The sequence below is a fragment of the Gossypium hirsutum genome, chromosome A11 (genome assembly GCF_007990345.1).
Source record: "Gossypium hirsutum isolate 1008001.06 chromosome A11, Gossypium_hirsutum_v2.1, whole genome shotgun sequence".
In the NCBI taxonomy this organism is placed as follows: domain Eukaryota; kingdom Viridiplantae; phylum Streptophyta; class Magnoliopsida; order Malvales; family Malvaceae; genus Gossypium; species Gossypium hirsutum.
The window spans coordinates 12,994,942-13,012,609 of record NC_053434.1 but is presented as its reverse complement, the minus strand read 5'-3'; the positions used below and the strand labels follow the sequence as shown (position 1 = coordinate 13,012,609).

General features: G+C 33.1%; 3 protein-coding genes and 1 non-coding gene across 6 annotated transcripts; 1 reads left to right on the top strand and 3 right to left on the bottom strand.

The window, feature by feature from the left end:
- The first annotated feature begins 1,725 nt into the window (after positions 1 to 1,725).
- Positions 1,726 to 1,832, top strand: LOC121210304 (small nucleolar RNA R71). Its single transcript, XR_005905418.1, has one exon. It is a non-coding gene; the product is annotated as a small nucleolar RNA R71 (small nucleolar RNA).
- A 3,726-nt stretch (positions 1,833 to 5,558) lies between these two features.
- Positions 5,559 to 8,491, bottom strand: LOC107923757 (membrane-anchored ubiquitin-fold protein 3). 3 transcript variants are annotated; one of them, XM_016853921.2, is made up of 5 exons: positions 8,300 to 8,491; positions 7,747 to 7,853; positions 7,287 to 7,519; positions 6,663 to 6,833; positions 5,559 to 5,876 (listed from the first exon to the last, which is right to left on the bottom strand). In XM_016853921.2, exons 3-5 carry the CDS (start codon positions 7,471 to 7,473, stop codon positions 5,821 to 5,823), a joined length of 414 nt encoding a protein of 137 aa, XP_016709410.1. In that variant the 5' UTR covers positions 7,474 to 7,519; positions 7,747 to 7,853; positions 8,300 to 8,491; the 3' UTR covers positions 5,559 to 5,820. The 3 variants fall into 3 exon arrangements, with proteins under 3 accessions (XP_016709410.1, XP_016709411.1, XP_040937019.1); XM_016853922.2 differs by having other exon boundaries at positions 7,287 to 7,445; XM_041081085.1 differs by lacking the exon at positions 8,300 to 8,491 and having other exon boundaries at positions 7,747 to 8,227.
- Positions 8,492 to 12,995: 4,504 nt separating this feature from the next.
- Positions 12,996 to 13,679, bottom strand: LOC107923230 (monothiol glutaredoxin-S11). Its single transcript, XM_016853443.2, has one exon. The coding sequence runs from the start codon at positions 13,498 to 13,500 to the stop codon at positions 13,195 to 13,197; it is 306 nt and encodes a 101-aa protein (XP_016708932.1). The 5' UTR covers positions 13,501 to 13,679; the 3' UTR covers positions 12,996 to 13,194.
- Positions 13,680 to 16,596: 2,917 nt separating this feature from the next.
- LOC107923672 (glutaredoxin-C11) lies at positions 16,597 to 17,210 on the bottom strand. The gene has a single exon (XM_016853851.2). It carries the CDS (start codon positions 17,048 to 17,050, stop codon positions 16,742 to 16,744), a length of 309 nt encoding a protein of 102 aa, XP_016709340.1. The 5' UTR covers positions 17,051 to 17,210; the 3' UTR covers positions 16,597 to 16,741.
- Positions 17,211 to 17,668: the final 458 nt, after the last annotated feature.

The following is a 17,668-nucleotide window of genomic DNA, read 5'->3' as shown; positions in this document are numbered from 1 at the left end:
ATTAGGTACAATTTACTAAAAGGCTATATATATATATGAACAACGGGGCTTTAATAACATATGTAGATTAAGCATAAACACTAAATATATCTAATAAACATTAAAATATATGGATAAATCCAAAAGAAATTGCAAAATATCATGTAACTAATAGCATACATAAACTAGAATGAATTATATTACAAATAATACGCCAATTATTAAGATGAGAGAACAAATAAAAAGATCACTATAATGCTTTTCAAAACAAAATTCAATTATCAGAGTAACAAAATAGCACAATTAATAATCTAGCATGTAAGAAAAAAAATTTATGTGCAGTAAATATAAAATGTGGATAAGACTTAATTGAAACAAAGTTAAAACAAGAAAACCAATTTACAAATGAAATAATTGCAAAATAGGGTCAATGTGCCATGCGCACAAATATGCGGGGACTAGAATGATAAATATCTCGTGCTTACAATGCTGGACTGAATCGCGGATCGAAGTGAAAAGACGCACTAATTGTAAGGCCAAATTTTAAAAAAAGGTAATTAAACTGGGGCGCAATTGAAAGCATGGTGCGATAGGAAGGATTCATCGCACAAATTCCCCATTTTTGTGTGGGAATGTGCAAATCAGGCTTGCGAAATGGGTCAACACGCTGGGCTTTTTCATTATAAATGGTGCCATTTGATAATTAGGTTTTAAAACCCTTTTTTTTCTTTCTTCTTTTCCCAAACGCAGCCATCATTTAGCCAAAATTCACAGCTTTAGAAAATCAACTCATTAAGGTCTGTTCCAGCAACCACCGAATCCACCACTTAATCAGGTGGTCGATAGCATATCAACAACAATCAACGGCGCCTTAGGACTTTTCCAACCTCGACCTTAACGAAGTGAACAGATCCATGGCCGTTTTGCAAGGTAAGGTTTGCTTTTTCCCCTTCTTTGTTTTAGAATGAAAATGATGAAAACAATCGATGAAAAAAAAAATAAAATGACAGAAAAATTAAAAAGACTAAGAAAGATCACCTCTTCAGAAATTGTTCTTGAATTTTTCTATTCAATTTTCGTATAATGTACGTGTGTATGCCCCCCTTACAAAGATTAAAATCTAGGATTTTATAGTCGAAAAAGGAAATCAATTGAAAATATACAATATATTTGTTTCCATTCGCTGCTGCTATTGTTTCTTTCTTGCAGGTACAGAGTCTGTTGGCATGCGCACGGGGTGGGGGCGTGGCGTACGAGGGCTGTGGAGGTATGGGACTGCTGTAGTGAAGGTATGGGTCTATTGCCCAGTTGTTGTTGCGGCGCAGGAGAGAGGGGTGACTTAGGGTTTGCCGAAACTTGGCTCAATTTTTGGGGTCGTTTGGGTCTGTTCCAGTTATTGGGCCGTTGTATTTGGGTTATGGGGCATTGTTATTGGTTGTAATATTTGGACCTTTATGGCAGACTATTAGTTTGGTTTCATTCTTTGGACTTTTGGTTTAATAATTTGGTATTTATTTTGGGTTTTTGTTCTAACGTGGGCCCGGGCTAAATTGGCCCATTACAAGTTGCTTTTGTCGGCTTTGTTCTCCTTGCGACTGTTAGTTATTTAGTGACATCTTTTCAATAAATTCATAAGCCTCTTCAGGTGTTTTATTGTTTAAAGTTCCAACGGCGGCTGCGTCGATCAGTTGCCTTGTTAAGGGGTTCACATCGTTATAAAAAGTCTGAACCTGCAGCCATAGAGGTAACTCATGGTGAGGGAACCTTCTCAATAAGTCCTTGTATCTCTCCCATGCATCAAAAAGAGTTTCTAGATCCATCTGCACAAAAGAAGAGATATCATTCCTTGATTTAGCTATTTTAGCCGACAGAAAATATTTAAGTAAAAATTATTCAGTCATTTATTCCCAAGTGGTGATTGATCCTCGCGGTAACGAGTTCAACCACTGTTTAGCCTTATTCCTGAATGAGAATGGAAACAACCGAAGGCGAATGGAATCATCAGAAATGCCACTGATCTTAAAGGTGTCGCAGAATTCCAGAAAATTTGCTAAATGAGTGTTTGGATCTTCGTCCTGCAAACCATCAAACTGAACAAACTGTTGTATCATTTGAATCATGTTAGGTTTCAATTCAAAATTATTTGTAGCAACAGCAGGTCTAACTATACTCGATTCAATTCCTGTTAAAGTAGGTTTAGCATAATCATACATAGTACGAGGAGCAGGAGCAGGATCCTGATTTACTGGATTTGCAGCAACCATAGGAGGTAATGGATTATTCTGATTATCAGCCATCTCCTCAGTTGCGGTATGGATATCTGCCTCTTGGTCTTCCTCTATGTATTGTAGGCTCCACCTTATTTCTCTTCGGTTTCTGCGAACTGTGCTTTCGATTTCACTATCAAAAAATAGAGGTCCTGACTGGTTTCTTCTAGTCATAAACTATAAAAACCTGCTAGAAGTAGAGAAAAGAAAATTTAGTAAATAAAAAAATTAAATTGGAATGAAAATAAAGAATGGCTAAAGTAATAAAAATTCAGCGTTCCTAATATCTTAGTCCCCGACAATGGCGCCAAAAACTTGATGGTCATAAAACTAACTAAAAATTCAACTAAGGCAAGTGCACCTATCGAACAGTAGTATAGTTGAGGTGAGATCGAAAATATCGTATCCACGAAGACTAAAAGTACTAGTAATTACTATCTTTTTATTATCTAGCATGAGAATCAGAGGGATGTTTTAAAAACTAAAATTAACTATCTAATTAACTAAGATTACAACAGAGATAAAAGTTGGAAAATACTTTAGGAAAACTAATGGAGAAGGCAATACCTAAGGAAGAATCCACCTAGACTTCACTTATCACTTCTGAATTAGACGATTTATTCACTTGACTTAATCCGTAGAAATCTCTGATTTATGTTAATATCTCTCTTAAGACTAAAAACAAATGACTCTAGGTTGATTAATCGAAATCTCTTTCTAATTAAAACCCTTATCGTTGCATTAACTCGATCTATGGATCCCCTTATTAGATTTGAATCTAATCCGACAGATTTATGTTGTCTTATCTCTAGGATTGCATGTAACTCTGCTTAATTATGGGCGATCTACTCTTAAACAGGGAATTTTCCTCCTCTAAATAAGCACATCAAAAACCTGAATAAATATCCTGGAATATTAAAGCAATGGTTAAATTCACAATAAGAATAAGAACAAGTATTTATCATATAATTCAAATAGTAATAAGATTCGTCTTAGGTTTCATCTCCCTTAGGTATTTAGGGAGTTTAGTTCATAACAATAGAGGGAAACATCTCAAAATTTGGAAAACAACAAAACATAAAGAAACCCAAAAACTTCGGTAGAAATTTAATGGAGATATTCAGTCTTGAAGGAGATCTTGCTTCCGGGATGATTTCGATGGCTGACCTTGAGTATTTTCTGTGTTCTACTCTTCGTGTCCCCTTTAATCCTCTTCTAGGGTGTTTATATAGACTTCAGAATGCTTTAAAACCCTCAAAATTAGCCTTTTTCCAAGTAGAATTAGACTTGGGCTCGATAGGGACACGGCCGTGTGCCACGCCCGTGTAAAGGTGCTCAGGCCGTATGTAATTCTGACTTGGTTTAGTGTCGACACGGCCATGACACACGGGCGTGTGGTCTACCCGTGTGTAACACACGGGTGTGTGAATCACCCGTGTGGAAGTGCCTAGGCCGTGCGAAACACTAATTTAGGCCCAAATTGTCCTTTTTGTCCTGTTTCTCGCTCTTTTTGCTATCCTAATCTCTCCTGAGTATAAAACATGAAATTAAAGGATTAGGAGCATCAAATTCAATGAAACCACAGAAAAATCATCCATAAATATGCCAAACATGGGGTAAAAATATGTATATATTATGGTTTATCAGTCATAAAATAGAACAAAGAGTGAAACAATACCTCCTAGCGTGAGATTGCAGAGTCTCACTCTCCTGACTATTTAACTCATGGCAACAACCTTTGAATGAGCTGATATGGTTTCAACTAGAGCAATTTCATGTTGTAGCTAGTCTTCAAGCCTATCATTCACATGTATAGTCCCACTAGAGTGTAGATGTTTAACAGTGAACTATATATAATGAAGTATACAATATCGACATAGTGTTGAAAATTGGCCTACCATGCTGCTGTAATATCTCCGAATGAAGTGCATGCACCTTGTAAGCATGCTGCAGCACGTATGCTTGCTATAACAGCAAGATTGTTTAGTTACTTTGTTAAGTTACTTAGTTTAAAATGAACTAAGTTGGTATTGTTTTGATGTTTTTAGGTGCTGATTGACATAATCAGCTTGTGTACAAGTTAAGTTTTACTTGTTTCAAAGTATGACTAGTGGTAGTAGGTAGTATTTGGTGATGTATTTTACTATAAATGTATTATTTTTCTTATTGAAAAATTAATCTAAATGAGCTAAATGAGCTGAAGCCATAAGCTCCCTTGCTGCACATTTGTGAACAAGTAATTTTTTTCTTGCATCTTGCTTCGTTGTCTTATCTGTTATAGGTTTTCTTCCTCTACTGCCAAAAAACCCAACAAATGGTATCATGAGCCCAAGTCTTTGAGGGCTTGTTTTTTTCTTCTGCTGCTTGTTAAGAAAGACAAGAAGTTGTTAAAGCCTGTCACCTTTGAAGGCTGCTTGTAAAGCCTGTCACCTTTGAGGGCTGATTACAACATCAGCTCACCCCTGTAAGACTCCCAAACAAGCTTGGGATAAGCTGAAAGAGAAGTACACTCCATAGCAAGAGGGAGTATGTGCAAGAAGAAACAGGACAATAATGAACAAGGGAACAAGGTAAGTTGCCAACCAAGGCTATGAAGGAGGAGAACACTCCATTTGATGAACAAATCTTTGGCACAAAAGACTGAGATAGTCAAGTGTATGCGTCAGATTTGGTTGAGAATGAAGCCAAGGTTGAAAATGAAGTGCTTGAGCAGGGTCAGCTTGAAACAAAGCATTTTGGGACTACCAAGTTTAAAAAAAATTGTTTGTATTCACGGCATGGAGTCCAAGGAGGAGTCTTGAAAATTGGCCTACCATACTGCTGTAATATCTTCGGATGAAGTGCATGCAGCTTGTAAACATGCTGCAGCACGTATGCTTGTTGTAATAGCAAGGTTGTTCAGTTATTTTGTTAAGTTACTTAGTTGAAAATGAACTAAGTTGGTATTGTTTTGATGTTTTTAGGTGCTAATTGACATAATCAGCTTATGTGCAAGTTAAGTTTTACTTGTTTCAAATTATGACTAATGGTAGTATGTAGTATTTGGTGATGTATTTTACTATAAATGTATTGTTTTTCTTATTGAAAAATTGAGCTAAATGAGCTAAATGAGCTGAAGCCATAAGCTCCCATACTGCACACTTATGAGCAAGTAAAATTTTTTATTGCATCTTGCTTCATTGTCTTGTTATGTTCTTTGTTTTCTTCCTCTGGTGTCAAAAAACCCAACACATAGTTATCATTCATGTGCAAAGGTGTAATATATATTAGTTAGATTTAAATGTATTAAAGTTCAAAGGTAATTTGCACGAAATAACATCATCTTTTTCTCAAATGAATTTCATTCATCTCCTGTACAATCGTAGTTTATACAAAATGTGGTTTTCAAATAGCCTAATTTTACTGATAGGAGGATGGTTACAGAGGGAACAATGTACCTGATAAATCATGGTTAAAGGCGGGATGAACATGATTTTCAAAAGCAAAATCAGACAAATACAACTAGAGGTATAATTGTGAAAAGCTAGATCTCTTTTCCACTAACAAGTTGACAACTAAGAAGCATGTTTATGGTTTAAAGAATAATACACCCGCATGGATTCAGCTTCTGCATCTCCTGCTTGGTCTTTTCTGCAGTGCACCAAAACAGAAGGAAGATTATACAAGGAGAGATTAATGGCAACAAAGCTATAAACTCATTCACATCTTTATTTAATAAAAGAAACTTCATTGAGCTAGCGTGTCCTCTACAGATTGCATACCAAAACTTTTTGGGGGATGATAAGGAAGCTAGCAGTTTGATCGTATAAAGGCAATTCTTGAAAAGGTATAAAATCTTTATACCCCGGGTTAAATCAAAATAGGAAAATCTCCAAAAGGTTTTATGATAATGCTAGTATTGAGAAGAAAAGAAACACTCAACTACAAATATTAAGTAAAAAGAGTAAAATATACCGTGAGAAAGATTTGTTGCTCAGTAATTTTTACTAATGGCACGAAGAAATTAACTAAAACGAATAAAATCTCCTAGATTGTCATGTGAAATTCCAATATTGACAAGTGTATAATGTTCTTTCCAAAATCTCTTATATATATATATTATATATATTATATCTACTTTATGGTTTACTTTAAGGTTAGTGGTTTTATTTTTCAATTTTATTAACTTTAAGGCTTGACCCTATATTCTCTTCTTGAAAGTAAATATATCTTATCAGTGTACTAAATACATGCTTGTTGGTCCAGTATTGATAAAATCGAGACTCAATTAGGAATTGTTTGCATTTTTTTTATTATTTTTTTGTTTCTGCCATTTTTTATTTCTTTTTCTGGATAAAAATTAAGCAGGAAATGGGTGGAGGTGTTTTCAAGAAAATTAAGAAATGTTGTGCTTTCAAGAAAGAGAACTTGATGAACCTGTCTTCTGTTTTGCTTTAGAAGGCTGCACTACCACGTGCATGGTAATAACACCCAAAGGGAGATCACCAACTGTTATTCTGGAATCAGCCAGGGTTTTGTTGTTTTCCAGAACTTTACCAGCATGTATGAGTTTCAAATCGTGTATCGACTTTGGTGTGACTGTTTTGCCTGAAAATACAAGAAGATTGATTTAAGTTAAATTCCATTACGAACATTCATAAATTAACTTGCCCCATACATATATTTCATATACAATGGCCAACAATATCCCAGCCCTTTTCCCCGACTGAATGGCAACATCAAAATGAAAAATTGCCTACTACATTTACATATATAAACACTGTGGCTAGAACAATACAATTCAAATGAAAATGAGTCAAAAGAAGAAGAAGAAGAAGAAGAAGAAGAAGAAGAAATGTAGAAAATCAACTAAACGCAAAAGATCGAAATCAAACACATGACGCTCAAGTCATGCTGAGCTCCCAAGTCATTAGAAAAAAAAGATGGAACAACATTAACAAACACAATCAAACTGAGCACCTAAGATCCTTAATCCAGTTACAGAATTCAGCTAGGAGTAAGTTAAGAGGAGGAAAGAAGTAAACAGAAATAGAATATAACCTTGAGGCCACTCAGCAATAATCTTTTGCTTAAGAGTTGAGACAGTCATAGACGCCTCGTAAGTGCCGTGTGCTATATCTATCCCATCATAAATGCGGAATCTAAGCTCAATAAGCTCCTCGCCCTCGGCCATGGTAGTAGTTTTTGCTCTCCGTTTCCCTGCTTGCATGTTGAAGTTGAATGTCATAACAAATGACAATTTTAGTCCCGGAATTAAGTCTCACCTCACTCACCTGCAAAAATATATATATATATACTTGCAAAAATTTCATAACCAACTGAATTACATATCCTAGTTAAATTAAGCAAGAGAATAAAGGATTATAAATTTTCAATCATACGTTGAGCTAGAAAACGGAAAATGAAGAACTTCTTGTATCATTTTTGTTTTAAGATTCTTTCACATATTTCACGGAGAAAAATGCATACTCTATTTCAAATTGCATTATATTAAACTAACCTCAATTAATCCTCAGAAATTTGTATGGTAAAAATGCATGTCAATCAACTTCCAGAACCCCGCCAACAGAGTGAGCACTTCATATGATGTCATAACTGATAATGTTTCTGGCCAATAGCAAGCTCTCAACCAAATTAAACCAGAATGCAGCACTCGACCACAAGAACCAGATGTCTAATAAAATAATGTCTAAAAATTCTTCTATATTCAGATTGGGGAAGAAAAGTTACATAAAACAACAAGATTTCTATTGAATATTTAATTAAGCAACATGAAAAAGAATCTGAACAGAAATGTAATTAAATATATAAAACCTAATGAGATGAATTTCGGTAACATTTCCAATTTTCCGTTCATCTTTTTCTTTTCTTTTTATCAATTCATATGATGAAACGCCGAAACCACACGAATCACCGTTTCTTCCTCTAATTAATAATTATTTTCGTCCATTTTTTTCTCATTAGCCATATGGAACATGAGAGAATTAGGAAAATCATCGATAATGGTAATAAAAAAAAACTAGAAAAAAATCGATAGAGAATTAGAGAACTACCTGATCACAAAGCCATTGATGGAAATCAGTGAGAGAGAACCGAATTAAACAAACAAACAAAAAAAAAATTCTGGCTACCGTATCGCTCGATATCAAAATGAGAAAAAAAAGTTGTTTTGGACGTTTGGTTTCATTGTTTGGTAGTTAAAAACAACTTTCCATTTTTATTTTCTTTCCCCGAAAATCTGTTATAAGATGTCAAAATCGAATTAGATACAATTACACACAGTGGAACGAACCAAGCTCCGGAACTTCCCATCGTCTGTTTTCCACGTGAAATCAAACATTTACTGAAATGACTAAGTTATCCTAATTCTACACGTGGCGTTTCATAAATGGTTGCTAGTGCAATTAAGGCGGTTACCAATAAACAGAACCAAGGGAGGTCGTTGCTGATGGTTAATAACAGGATTTTTCTTTCTATTTTTGGTCATATTTCAAGCCAAAGAAGCTTGCAAGGTGAATCACATGTATTTAGTAAGCATCACACAAATTGTAGCTTGAATTTCGTTTAGCTTGGCTATTCCTACAAAGAAAATTAAGTGTAATAGACTGTGAAAATGATGTTCGGTGAGTTTTTTTTCCAATGTTTAGGAATCCATTCAGTTTGAGATTTAATTGAAGTTTAATGCAACTATTAGATAACACTCAAAAAAAACTTTATTGCATGTTACGTGTATAAATGAGAGATTAATGGTTTAACTACCAATTCTATCATTATCATATATATATATATAAATTACATATTTAAATCACAGATATTAATTTAATATAACATATAATAAATAATTAAATGTAGGATTTGAAATTAATTAATATTTACACATGAAACATGTGTAATATTAAAATAAAAAAATATTAAATTGTGAGTAAAATGAAAACTAATCACGTAAATACATTATATCATGCACTAGAATTGTTTAATATGGTATTTTCATATATCTTGAGTTAATGTCGAGTTGACTTGTGATAATGACTCAATCAAAAACATTATCAATATATACCATTGATAGAGGTAATAAAGTATGCATAATACTATTCAAATATAAATATTGTATTAAATTAAAGCATTATGTAAATAGCTCAAATCCAACCATATGAAAATTTTTTATTGTTTTTTTTCGAATAAAAAAATTAAAATACTTTCAAATAATATAACTTTTTAAATTATAAAAAAATATTTTTTGTAATTTTCCTAATCAAATTAATTTCAGGTTGATTTGTGACACCAACTCAATCATGGACTTCAATAAAATAATGAATTTAGTTGTTATACACTTATATTATATATATTTTAAAATCTTTACAAGTTCGTAGATTTGGGTCTGAAGACAACATTTGGAGGACGGTGTTGAACTTGATAGTTGAGCCTTGACAAATATGAGTTTTGGGCATTAGAGTTTATGTTTTCAATACTTAAGTTAATAACAATAAAATTGAGGTAAAGAAACAAGAAAGCTTAGGCTAATAGTAAGTACGAAAGTGTGAAAAGTGTTAAAAGTAAAATATTTTAACCTCATTCTTAATGTGTTTTTGGGTGATTATTCAATGTTAATTATAATTTTTTATGCTCTCAATCCTTTGAATTCATGTTTTAATGCTTAATAGAGCACTTGGAAGCAAAAGGAACGAAAACTGAGTGAAAATCGGAGCGTTGGAGCAAGCTGCAGGAGCCACACGGGCTGAACCATTCCACATGGCCAGACCATACTGCCATGTGACTCACACGAGTGTGTAGAAGGTCAAGTCGGTTTCACGGAATTGCACACTAAACTATGAAAAATTGCATTTTTTAGGTTTTTTGGGCATTTTAAGATGTATATATGACAAAAAAATAAGAAGATAGGAGTGAGACGTCAGAGAATACTCAAGAAAACAATTCGAAAAATACCTCGAAAAATACCATTGAAGCCGACTTTGAAACAGATTTTCGTCAAGATTTAAGATTTCCAGTTGATTTCTTAGGAAGTAATCGTGAGTTTCTTTATTTCTTTCGGTTATACTATATCTTGTATGTTTCTATTTTTAAGCATTAATTAATTTTCTATATACCTAGGGAGATGAACCCTATGATGGATTCTGTTGTTTGATTTTTATTTTACGCAATAAATTTTTAATTTCTTATTTTCAATTATGTGTGCTTAATTCTTGATTTAATATTTGTAAATTATTAATCCATATTTGATATGTTTAAATTGGTGGTTGAATAGACACTGCTTAAGAGTAGATCTTGCATAATTGAGTGGAGTTGCATGCAATCCTATAAATAGAACAACATAAATCTACGTACAAGGTTAGATTCAAATCTAATAGGGGAATCCATAGTACGAGTTAATGTAATAATATAGGCTTTAATTAGAAAGAAATGTCAATTAATCAATTTAGAGTCAGTTGCTCTTATGCTCGAAAGATATATTTGCATAATTTAGGAATTTCTGTGAATAAAGGTGATAAGTAAAAAAATTGCGTAATTTAGATTGATAGTGACAGATGAAATGTGAGTGAATTCTTTCCTAAGTATTGTTTTTCTTCTTTGTTGTTAATCGATTACTTTCATGTTTTGTTCTTTCTTCTGTTCGTTAGTTAATAAGATTAGTTAATTTTAATTTTAATTAATCACTCAAATTATTCGATTAAATAATAAAAAGAAGGTAATTATCAATACTTTTAATCTTCATGAAAATAATATATTTACTCACTATAATTATATTATTAATTAATAGGTACATTTATCATAATCAAATTTTTAGTTAGTTTGATATTTAAAGCTGGTAAAGGATTGCCATGAGACAGTTCATTGATCGGTCGTCTGGCTGTGTAAGTGTGTCGGTTTGCCTATTGATCATTTTGTTGGTTTCGAAATCTTAGTTGCTAAGGACCCGATCTGACAAGATTGTTTATCTTAAGCAGCTATTTCTGGTTACAATTGATTGGCAGCCATAGCTGGACAAGTGGATCGTGACCTAATTATTTTAAGCTGGTGTATAACAATATTAAGATAGACTATTAATTAATCTTTTAACATTTATGAACTTAAAAAGTGGTAGGTTATAACTTTTATCCAACTCTCATAGAGAGAGAGAGAGAGAGAGAGAATAAGTAGTGAAGCGGTCCATCCTCTCTTCTTGGTGATCAAAAGATTCAAAAACACAGTGAGAGCATATATGATTAAGACTGGGTAGATTGACTATTATAAAGCTGATGATCAGTTCCAATATTTTTTTATTCCAATCCTTTTTCCACCTTTGCGGATTCTACCTTGACACCATTCAATATGCTCCTCTCCATATACAATGGAGGAATCTACTCACAACAGCATATTCACTTTCTTTTTCCTGCTGGAATAGAATAATGCAATCTCTGAAACATTAATAGCCGTGTAAACGGTCAGTTCAGTCAGCAAGATAACTATTCCATTTTTTTAATATGTAATTTTTTTTCTGAAATACGTGTCCAGCACTTATTAGGATATTGAATTTAGTTTACTAAAAAAAATTGACATAATTAATTACATTCTTGTCAAATACATATTCTATCCCACATTCATGGAGTTCAGTGGGAAGGGGGAACGAGTCAGCTGAAACTCGGTGCTTGTAGGATTTGATATAAAGATTTCCTGATTTTCCAACCTTCATAATTGCTATCTGCTTGTTTAGAATATTAATACTATTATATTATATTCAAGCTGCCATCGACATTGTAGTTTAAATGAAACTTTCCAAAGACTCCATATAATATATACTGCATCTTAATCTTTAAGAGCACCTCTATAGCTTCCAAGATCTTTGCAAGTTTGTCTCACTTTTATTTATCCAATATACTAAAGGGGGAATGTCGTAGTAATATTAAATTCTTTATAGCTTAGGTAATTAAGTTAGACTCCAAACTCATCAATCTTAAGAACGTATTTCACGCCTAATCTACTTTTAATCTTCTTAATTTTCTTATTTCCACCACAAGTTTTCTAACATATGGAAGGTCAAAATTGTTAACTGCTGTTGAGATGCTAGCAAGGTTTCTAATATATAGCATCAAATTACTGGCACCTGTTGAATTGCGTGATCAGGAGTAGAATGTGATTTAAGTAATATTTCGAGTTCCAGCTTTTTAAATGCAAAAAACCAATGCTGAGAGAGTTTGTGCACTGAAATAGAATCCGAGCTGGCTCGATAGTCTGGGCCCCTCGTGGCTTTCAAATAGAGGATCAAAGACAATATATGTAGCATCAGATTTTTACCAAGATTTTGCTGCCAGGTCTGAGGTGAAGCTTTTATGCCATTGATATCGACAAGACACCAGTCGTCCACAATTGCAGAACCAAATGTATAAAAAGACAAGGAATGTAATACCTTTCTTTATCTAAAGCGGAAGAACCAAAGGTAGTCTACAACAGGAAATAAATTAATAAAATTGATTATACTCCTTTTCAATTGTTCATGGGGTGCGCATATGTAAAGACGATATTGATCATCTGGAATTTTTTTGATGATGCTTCAATGTAAAAAGCCAAAACCACTTTATCACACATTTTATGGGGATCTCAGAATTCAGTGGGTTTCTGTGGACCATTAAATTAAAGATGCCTAGCATATTGCTTTGCAGAAACAATCATAAAATAATTGATGTTCATATTTAATAATTAATAATAATTAATTTACATGAAAGCAATAATCGCAAAAGTTGGAAAGCTGAAGAGTATATAAAGTTTGACTTCATTTAAGAAATAGAAACAGGTTACAAGCTATAACTGAAAGCTACAAAGCACATAAGACATAGAAAGCTACACAGACTACACAATCCACATGCCGCTCCTCAAAGTGATCATCCCCCCTTTGATTAATTTGAGCCAATTTTATTCAATTGTTTTTTACTGATATAATTGACGTGCTTAAATTTTAACACATAGAGTGATAGGGCCTGAGCAAAGGTATTAGCCCTCCACTTAGATGGAGGGACATGACTTCATTGGTGGAACCCACCAGCTTTCCACCAATGAAGACGGCTGGAACTGGGGCGCTGCACCCCAACCTCATGAGAGCCCTCTCCATTTCTCTGCCTTCGGGGTCTTGGTCCAGCTCATGAACCGTTGGGGTCACCCCAATCTCTTGGAATAGAATTTTCACTGCATAACACAGGCAACATGAGCTCTTGCTGAATAGCACTAACCCATTCTCTGAAGCCAATCTCGTCACCTTGTCCATGTTGAAAATCCTGCTTCACAATGTTTGCTAACAGGGGACAAAGAAAATGTTTCAATTGGTTGTCGGTTTCACTTAAAGCTTAAAAGACTAGGGGATCCAGTTGAGAGTGCAGACGATGCAATGGCGGTGTGGAGAGGTTGGACTTCGAGAAGGTGAAGTGGGAAAAGAGAAAAAAGGGTTCAAAGCTTAAGGTTGTTGCAAATTAATGCTCCCATGCTAGAGTATTTATAGGGACAGCATAGAGTAGACTCCTTAGTTTGAAGAAGAACATTCAAAAGAAAATGGATGCTAAAACTACTAAAGTCACTTTATAGGATGGGGACTACTTATTGCATGGCGTCACGACCCGACTCAACCCATTGAGTATAAGCCATGTTGTATAATTAGTTGAAATTATCCTCTTTGAGCATTTAAATGTAGTTAAAATTTTTATCACTTTTAATTACGTTTTCAAATATTTGAATTATACCATAACACACAAATCAATACATTTTATAGAATAAAAATTATCAAATCCGTTTTGTAAAGTGTCATCATTTATATGCTGTGGTATGGCTTTAAATTTATAAAGAAAATGTGACAAGATGGTTCAAAATAATGACAAAGTAGAAAGAATATGGGGGATTGACATGTTTAGCCTACTAATTTAACCATGTATTCAAGTATTTTCCTTTTTGATGTATAGACATGAATACATTCTAATTAATTTCTATGAACATGCAACAAAAGTAAAAATTTTGTGAGGCTAGCTAGTCAATTTAAACCAGATTCTCACAATCGCCTCCTTTTTGAATCCTTATGCAGAAAGATTACGAAGGAGATCGCGAATGTGATGGCTTTCGGTGCTTCTTTGTATTTGCGCCCACCAACTTGTGTGATTCTTCCAACATGTGAGCGCACATGCATTGCGCCTCACTTTCTCACTTTCATTTCATGCAATATATTGCTCAAATTTGTGCTGTTTGTTTTTGTATTATGAGTAAGGGGTGAATTAAGTTCAGTCGATTTTATCTTATACTTTACAAATTTTAAAATTTTAATTATCGCTGTCATTAAATTTATTATGTTAAATCTTATAATTTTCGAAATCTTATATGGTAAATATATTATCGCGTGAATAATGTCATATCATTTTGTTATTTTTATATATTCACCAAAAATAATATCACTTTAGTTAATGAGTTTAATAATTATTGTATAAGTCAAGACTAAAATTTCAAATTTTGAAAAATACCGAAAGTAAAAATAATTAAACTGCAGAACATAGACTAAACCCACAATTTACACATAGTATGATACTAATAGCATAATTCAACTGTTATCATTTGAGCCAATATTAAACTTTTAAAACTCAAAAATTACAAAGACTACTGTTTACCAAATTAGGGTAGATAACTAAATCTTCAACTTAGACCTAGTGCAAGGAACAGTAACATAATTTGACCCATAAAATATATGTAATAGTGCCATGTGCGAGTGAGCCTCGCGCACACACGTGCAACAACTCTGCCTTGGACGAAGTGGGACAGGATTCTCCATCCTCATTGCTATCTTACTGCAAAAAATATACAAGTAAACGGCTTTGCTTTTACAAGCAGTGCACAATTGTAGAAGAGTTATGCTATTTGTATGTATAAGGCTCCCTTTGTAAGTAAGATGAGTTTTTCCGGTGTAATTGCACCACAACCGTTCCTTACTTTGGATGAAATTAAATTTGTTCCATGGAAAGCTTTCCACTGCAGTGGTGCTTTGGAGCATCAGTTAAAAAAAATACATATATTGACCGAAGGTTTGGGGACTAATGTTGTTTTATTTCCATGGAGTGTACTTGAAGGTGTATCATGTATGTTTTTCTTGTTCTATTAATAAAGTATCATTTTTCAATATTATATGATAAATATAAATTTAATCATTATAAAAATAAAAATATAATAATTTAAAAATTAATATATAGTAATTAAATAAATTTCATTTTATTTTTGTATAATGATCTAAAATAAATTGTAGACTTATCATCATAAATATGTTTTTAATTATTCTTTAATATAAACAAAGGTCATATATATATAATATAATAATTTATATGGATTAATCATAAATAAGTAGATATACGAATAATAAAAAACAACAACCATAATTAATCAAAATTTAACTATTTATTAATAAAATTTCCATTTAACATAAATACAAACTTAATATATATTTTATTATTTAATATGAAATAAAGTTATTCATTTTACATATATAATATAATTTCATGTGTTTAATAGTACTTTTCCAACCTCAACAATATAATTACACATAACCCATCATGAATATTAATTTTAATGCTATTTCACTTAATATCACCACTGATTCCAACAAATCTCACCATCCATTTAAAGTAACCTAAATGCTTGCATGTGACTGAGAATCGTCCATGCAACTTTTTGGCCTTTTAGAGGAGGGCATAAGAAGTTCCAGCATCAACTTTTTGTCTGTGAAATAAGACCATATATATATACAGACATGAATATAAAAATCATTAACTAAACTTGCTAAACAAATAACTGACAACTCAACCGTATTCCAAGTGTCTAGTCGTCACTGGAGTAACAGGGCCTGAAACTGAGGAACTAAGTAATTTGATGCAACTTTTAAAATGAAAAGCATTGAAAAATATTGCAATACCCTCAAGAATTGCATCAGCTTAACGTTGCTTTTGCAAGTATAGTCACAGGGGATAGGCTTTGAAATGGATCAATATATAGTATTATTCTTTCTATCACCAGAAAGAACAGTCAAAGGCATTTCTGGTTCGTGAATAACTTTATTCTATTCTATTCTATTATACTACTTGTTTACCTTAGCTTGCATTATTAGAGCTTTTTTTTTATTTTTTATTTTATTTTAAGGCCATACGTTGACGTCTGTTTCCGATAGGAAAGAATCCCACAAAGTGAAATGCTTCATTACATATCATTAGGCTCTGTTTCCTTGTATATGTTTTAATATCACATCCATGGGAATGGAATAAGCATGCACCAGTAAATTTTCAAACATTATTAATTTTTTAAAAATTATTGTGTTAGGCTGTTCATGTTTTATCATATACAGTGTATTGAAGGAACTCAAGAAAAAAAAAAGCAAAGCCCCTAATACAGACATTTTCTTTTGTCTCTTTGTATTTGGATTTATTTTTCACGGTAGTTACTAAGTTTAATTGCCAATTGATTAGGCAATTGTTAAGTTGTATCCAGTGCTAGAACCATATGGCCTTTGCATCCATGAGCATTTGTTTCAGTGATCCATCTACATGAAGGGATATGACATCTTTGGCTGAGCCTACAAATCTTCCACCAATGAACACGGCTGGGACTGAGGGGTCACACCCTAACCCTCTTAGAGCCCACTCCATATCTCTCCCGCTAGGATCATGGTCGAGCTCATGGATAGCTGGGCTAGCACCAAGCTCATAAAAAAGTGTCTTGATGCTGTAACACATGTAGCATGAGCTCTTTGTGAATATCACAGCAGCCTTCTTCGATGCCAGGTCTCTTACCTTGTCCATTACCACAAGCTGATGATAGCGTTCTTTAATGCAGCTAACAATTTAATGCAGGCACCTAATAAGTAGCTAGCAAAAGAAAGATGAAACGGGCAAATAAGTGAGCAGGCTTAGGGTTTTTGGAAGCTATACGTATGCGTGTGCTAAGGCTTAGCTGTGGTGGAGTTCGAGATTTCATCATCTCTTATTTATAAGGCGTGGGGGAGAGAGAGTTGGATATAGCATTAATTGTTTAATGCATAAATAAAAAGTTAAACATAATAATTAAAAAGAAGGAACTTCTTTAAGATATTTGTTTGGATAAGGAAAAGAAAATCATGATTTTGTATGATCCCGACGGCCCTGTGTTCCATAAACATGTTGAAAAGTATCAATCATATAGCTAAATTAATCAAATTTCCTGGATTGTCCGTACACTAGGAATATATATAGAATAATGATGCAGTTGAATTATAAAAAAATTCGACATTCATAAAAAAAAAATTACTTATCGACTTATTCTAAATTTAAACCAAATAAATTACCAAATTCCAAAAAAATTAAAACATATTATATAATTAGAAAAACCTTTCGGCTGTGGCTAACACTAATAACTATAAAGTATATGTTACAAAAATGATT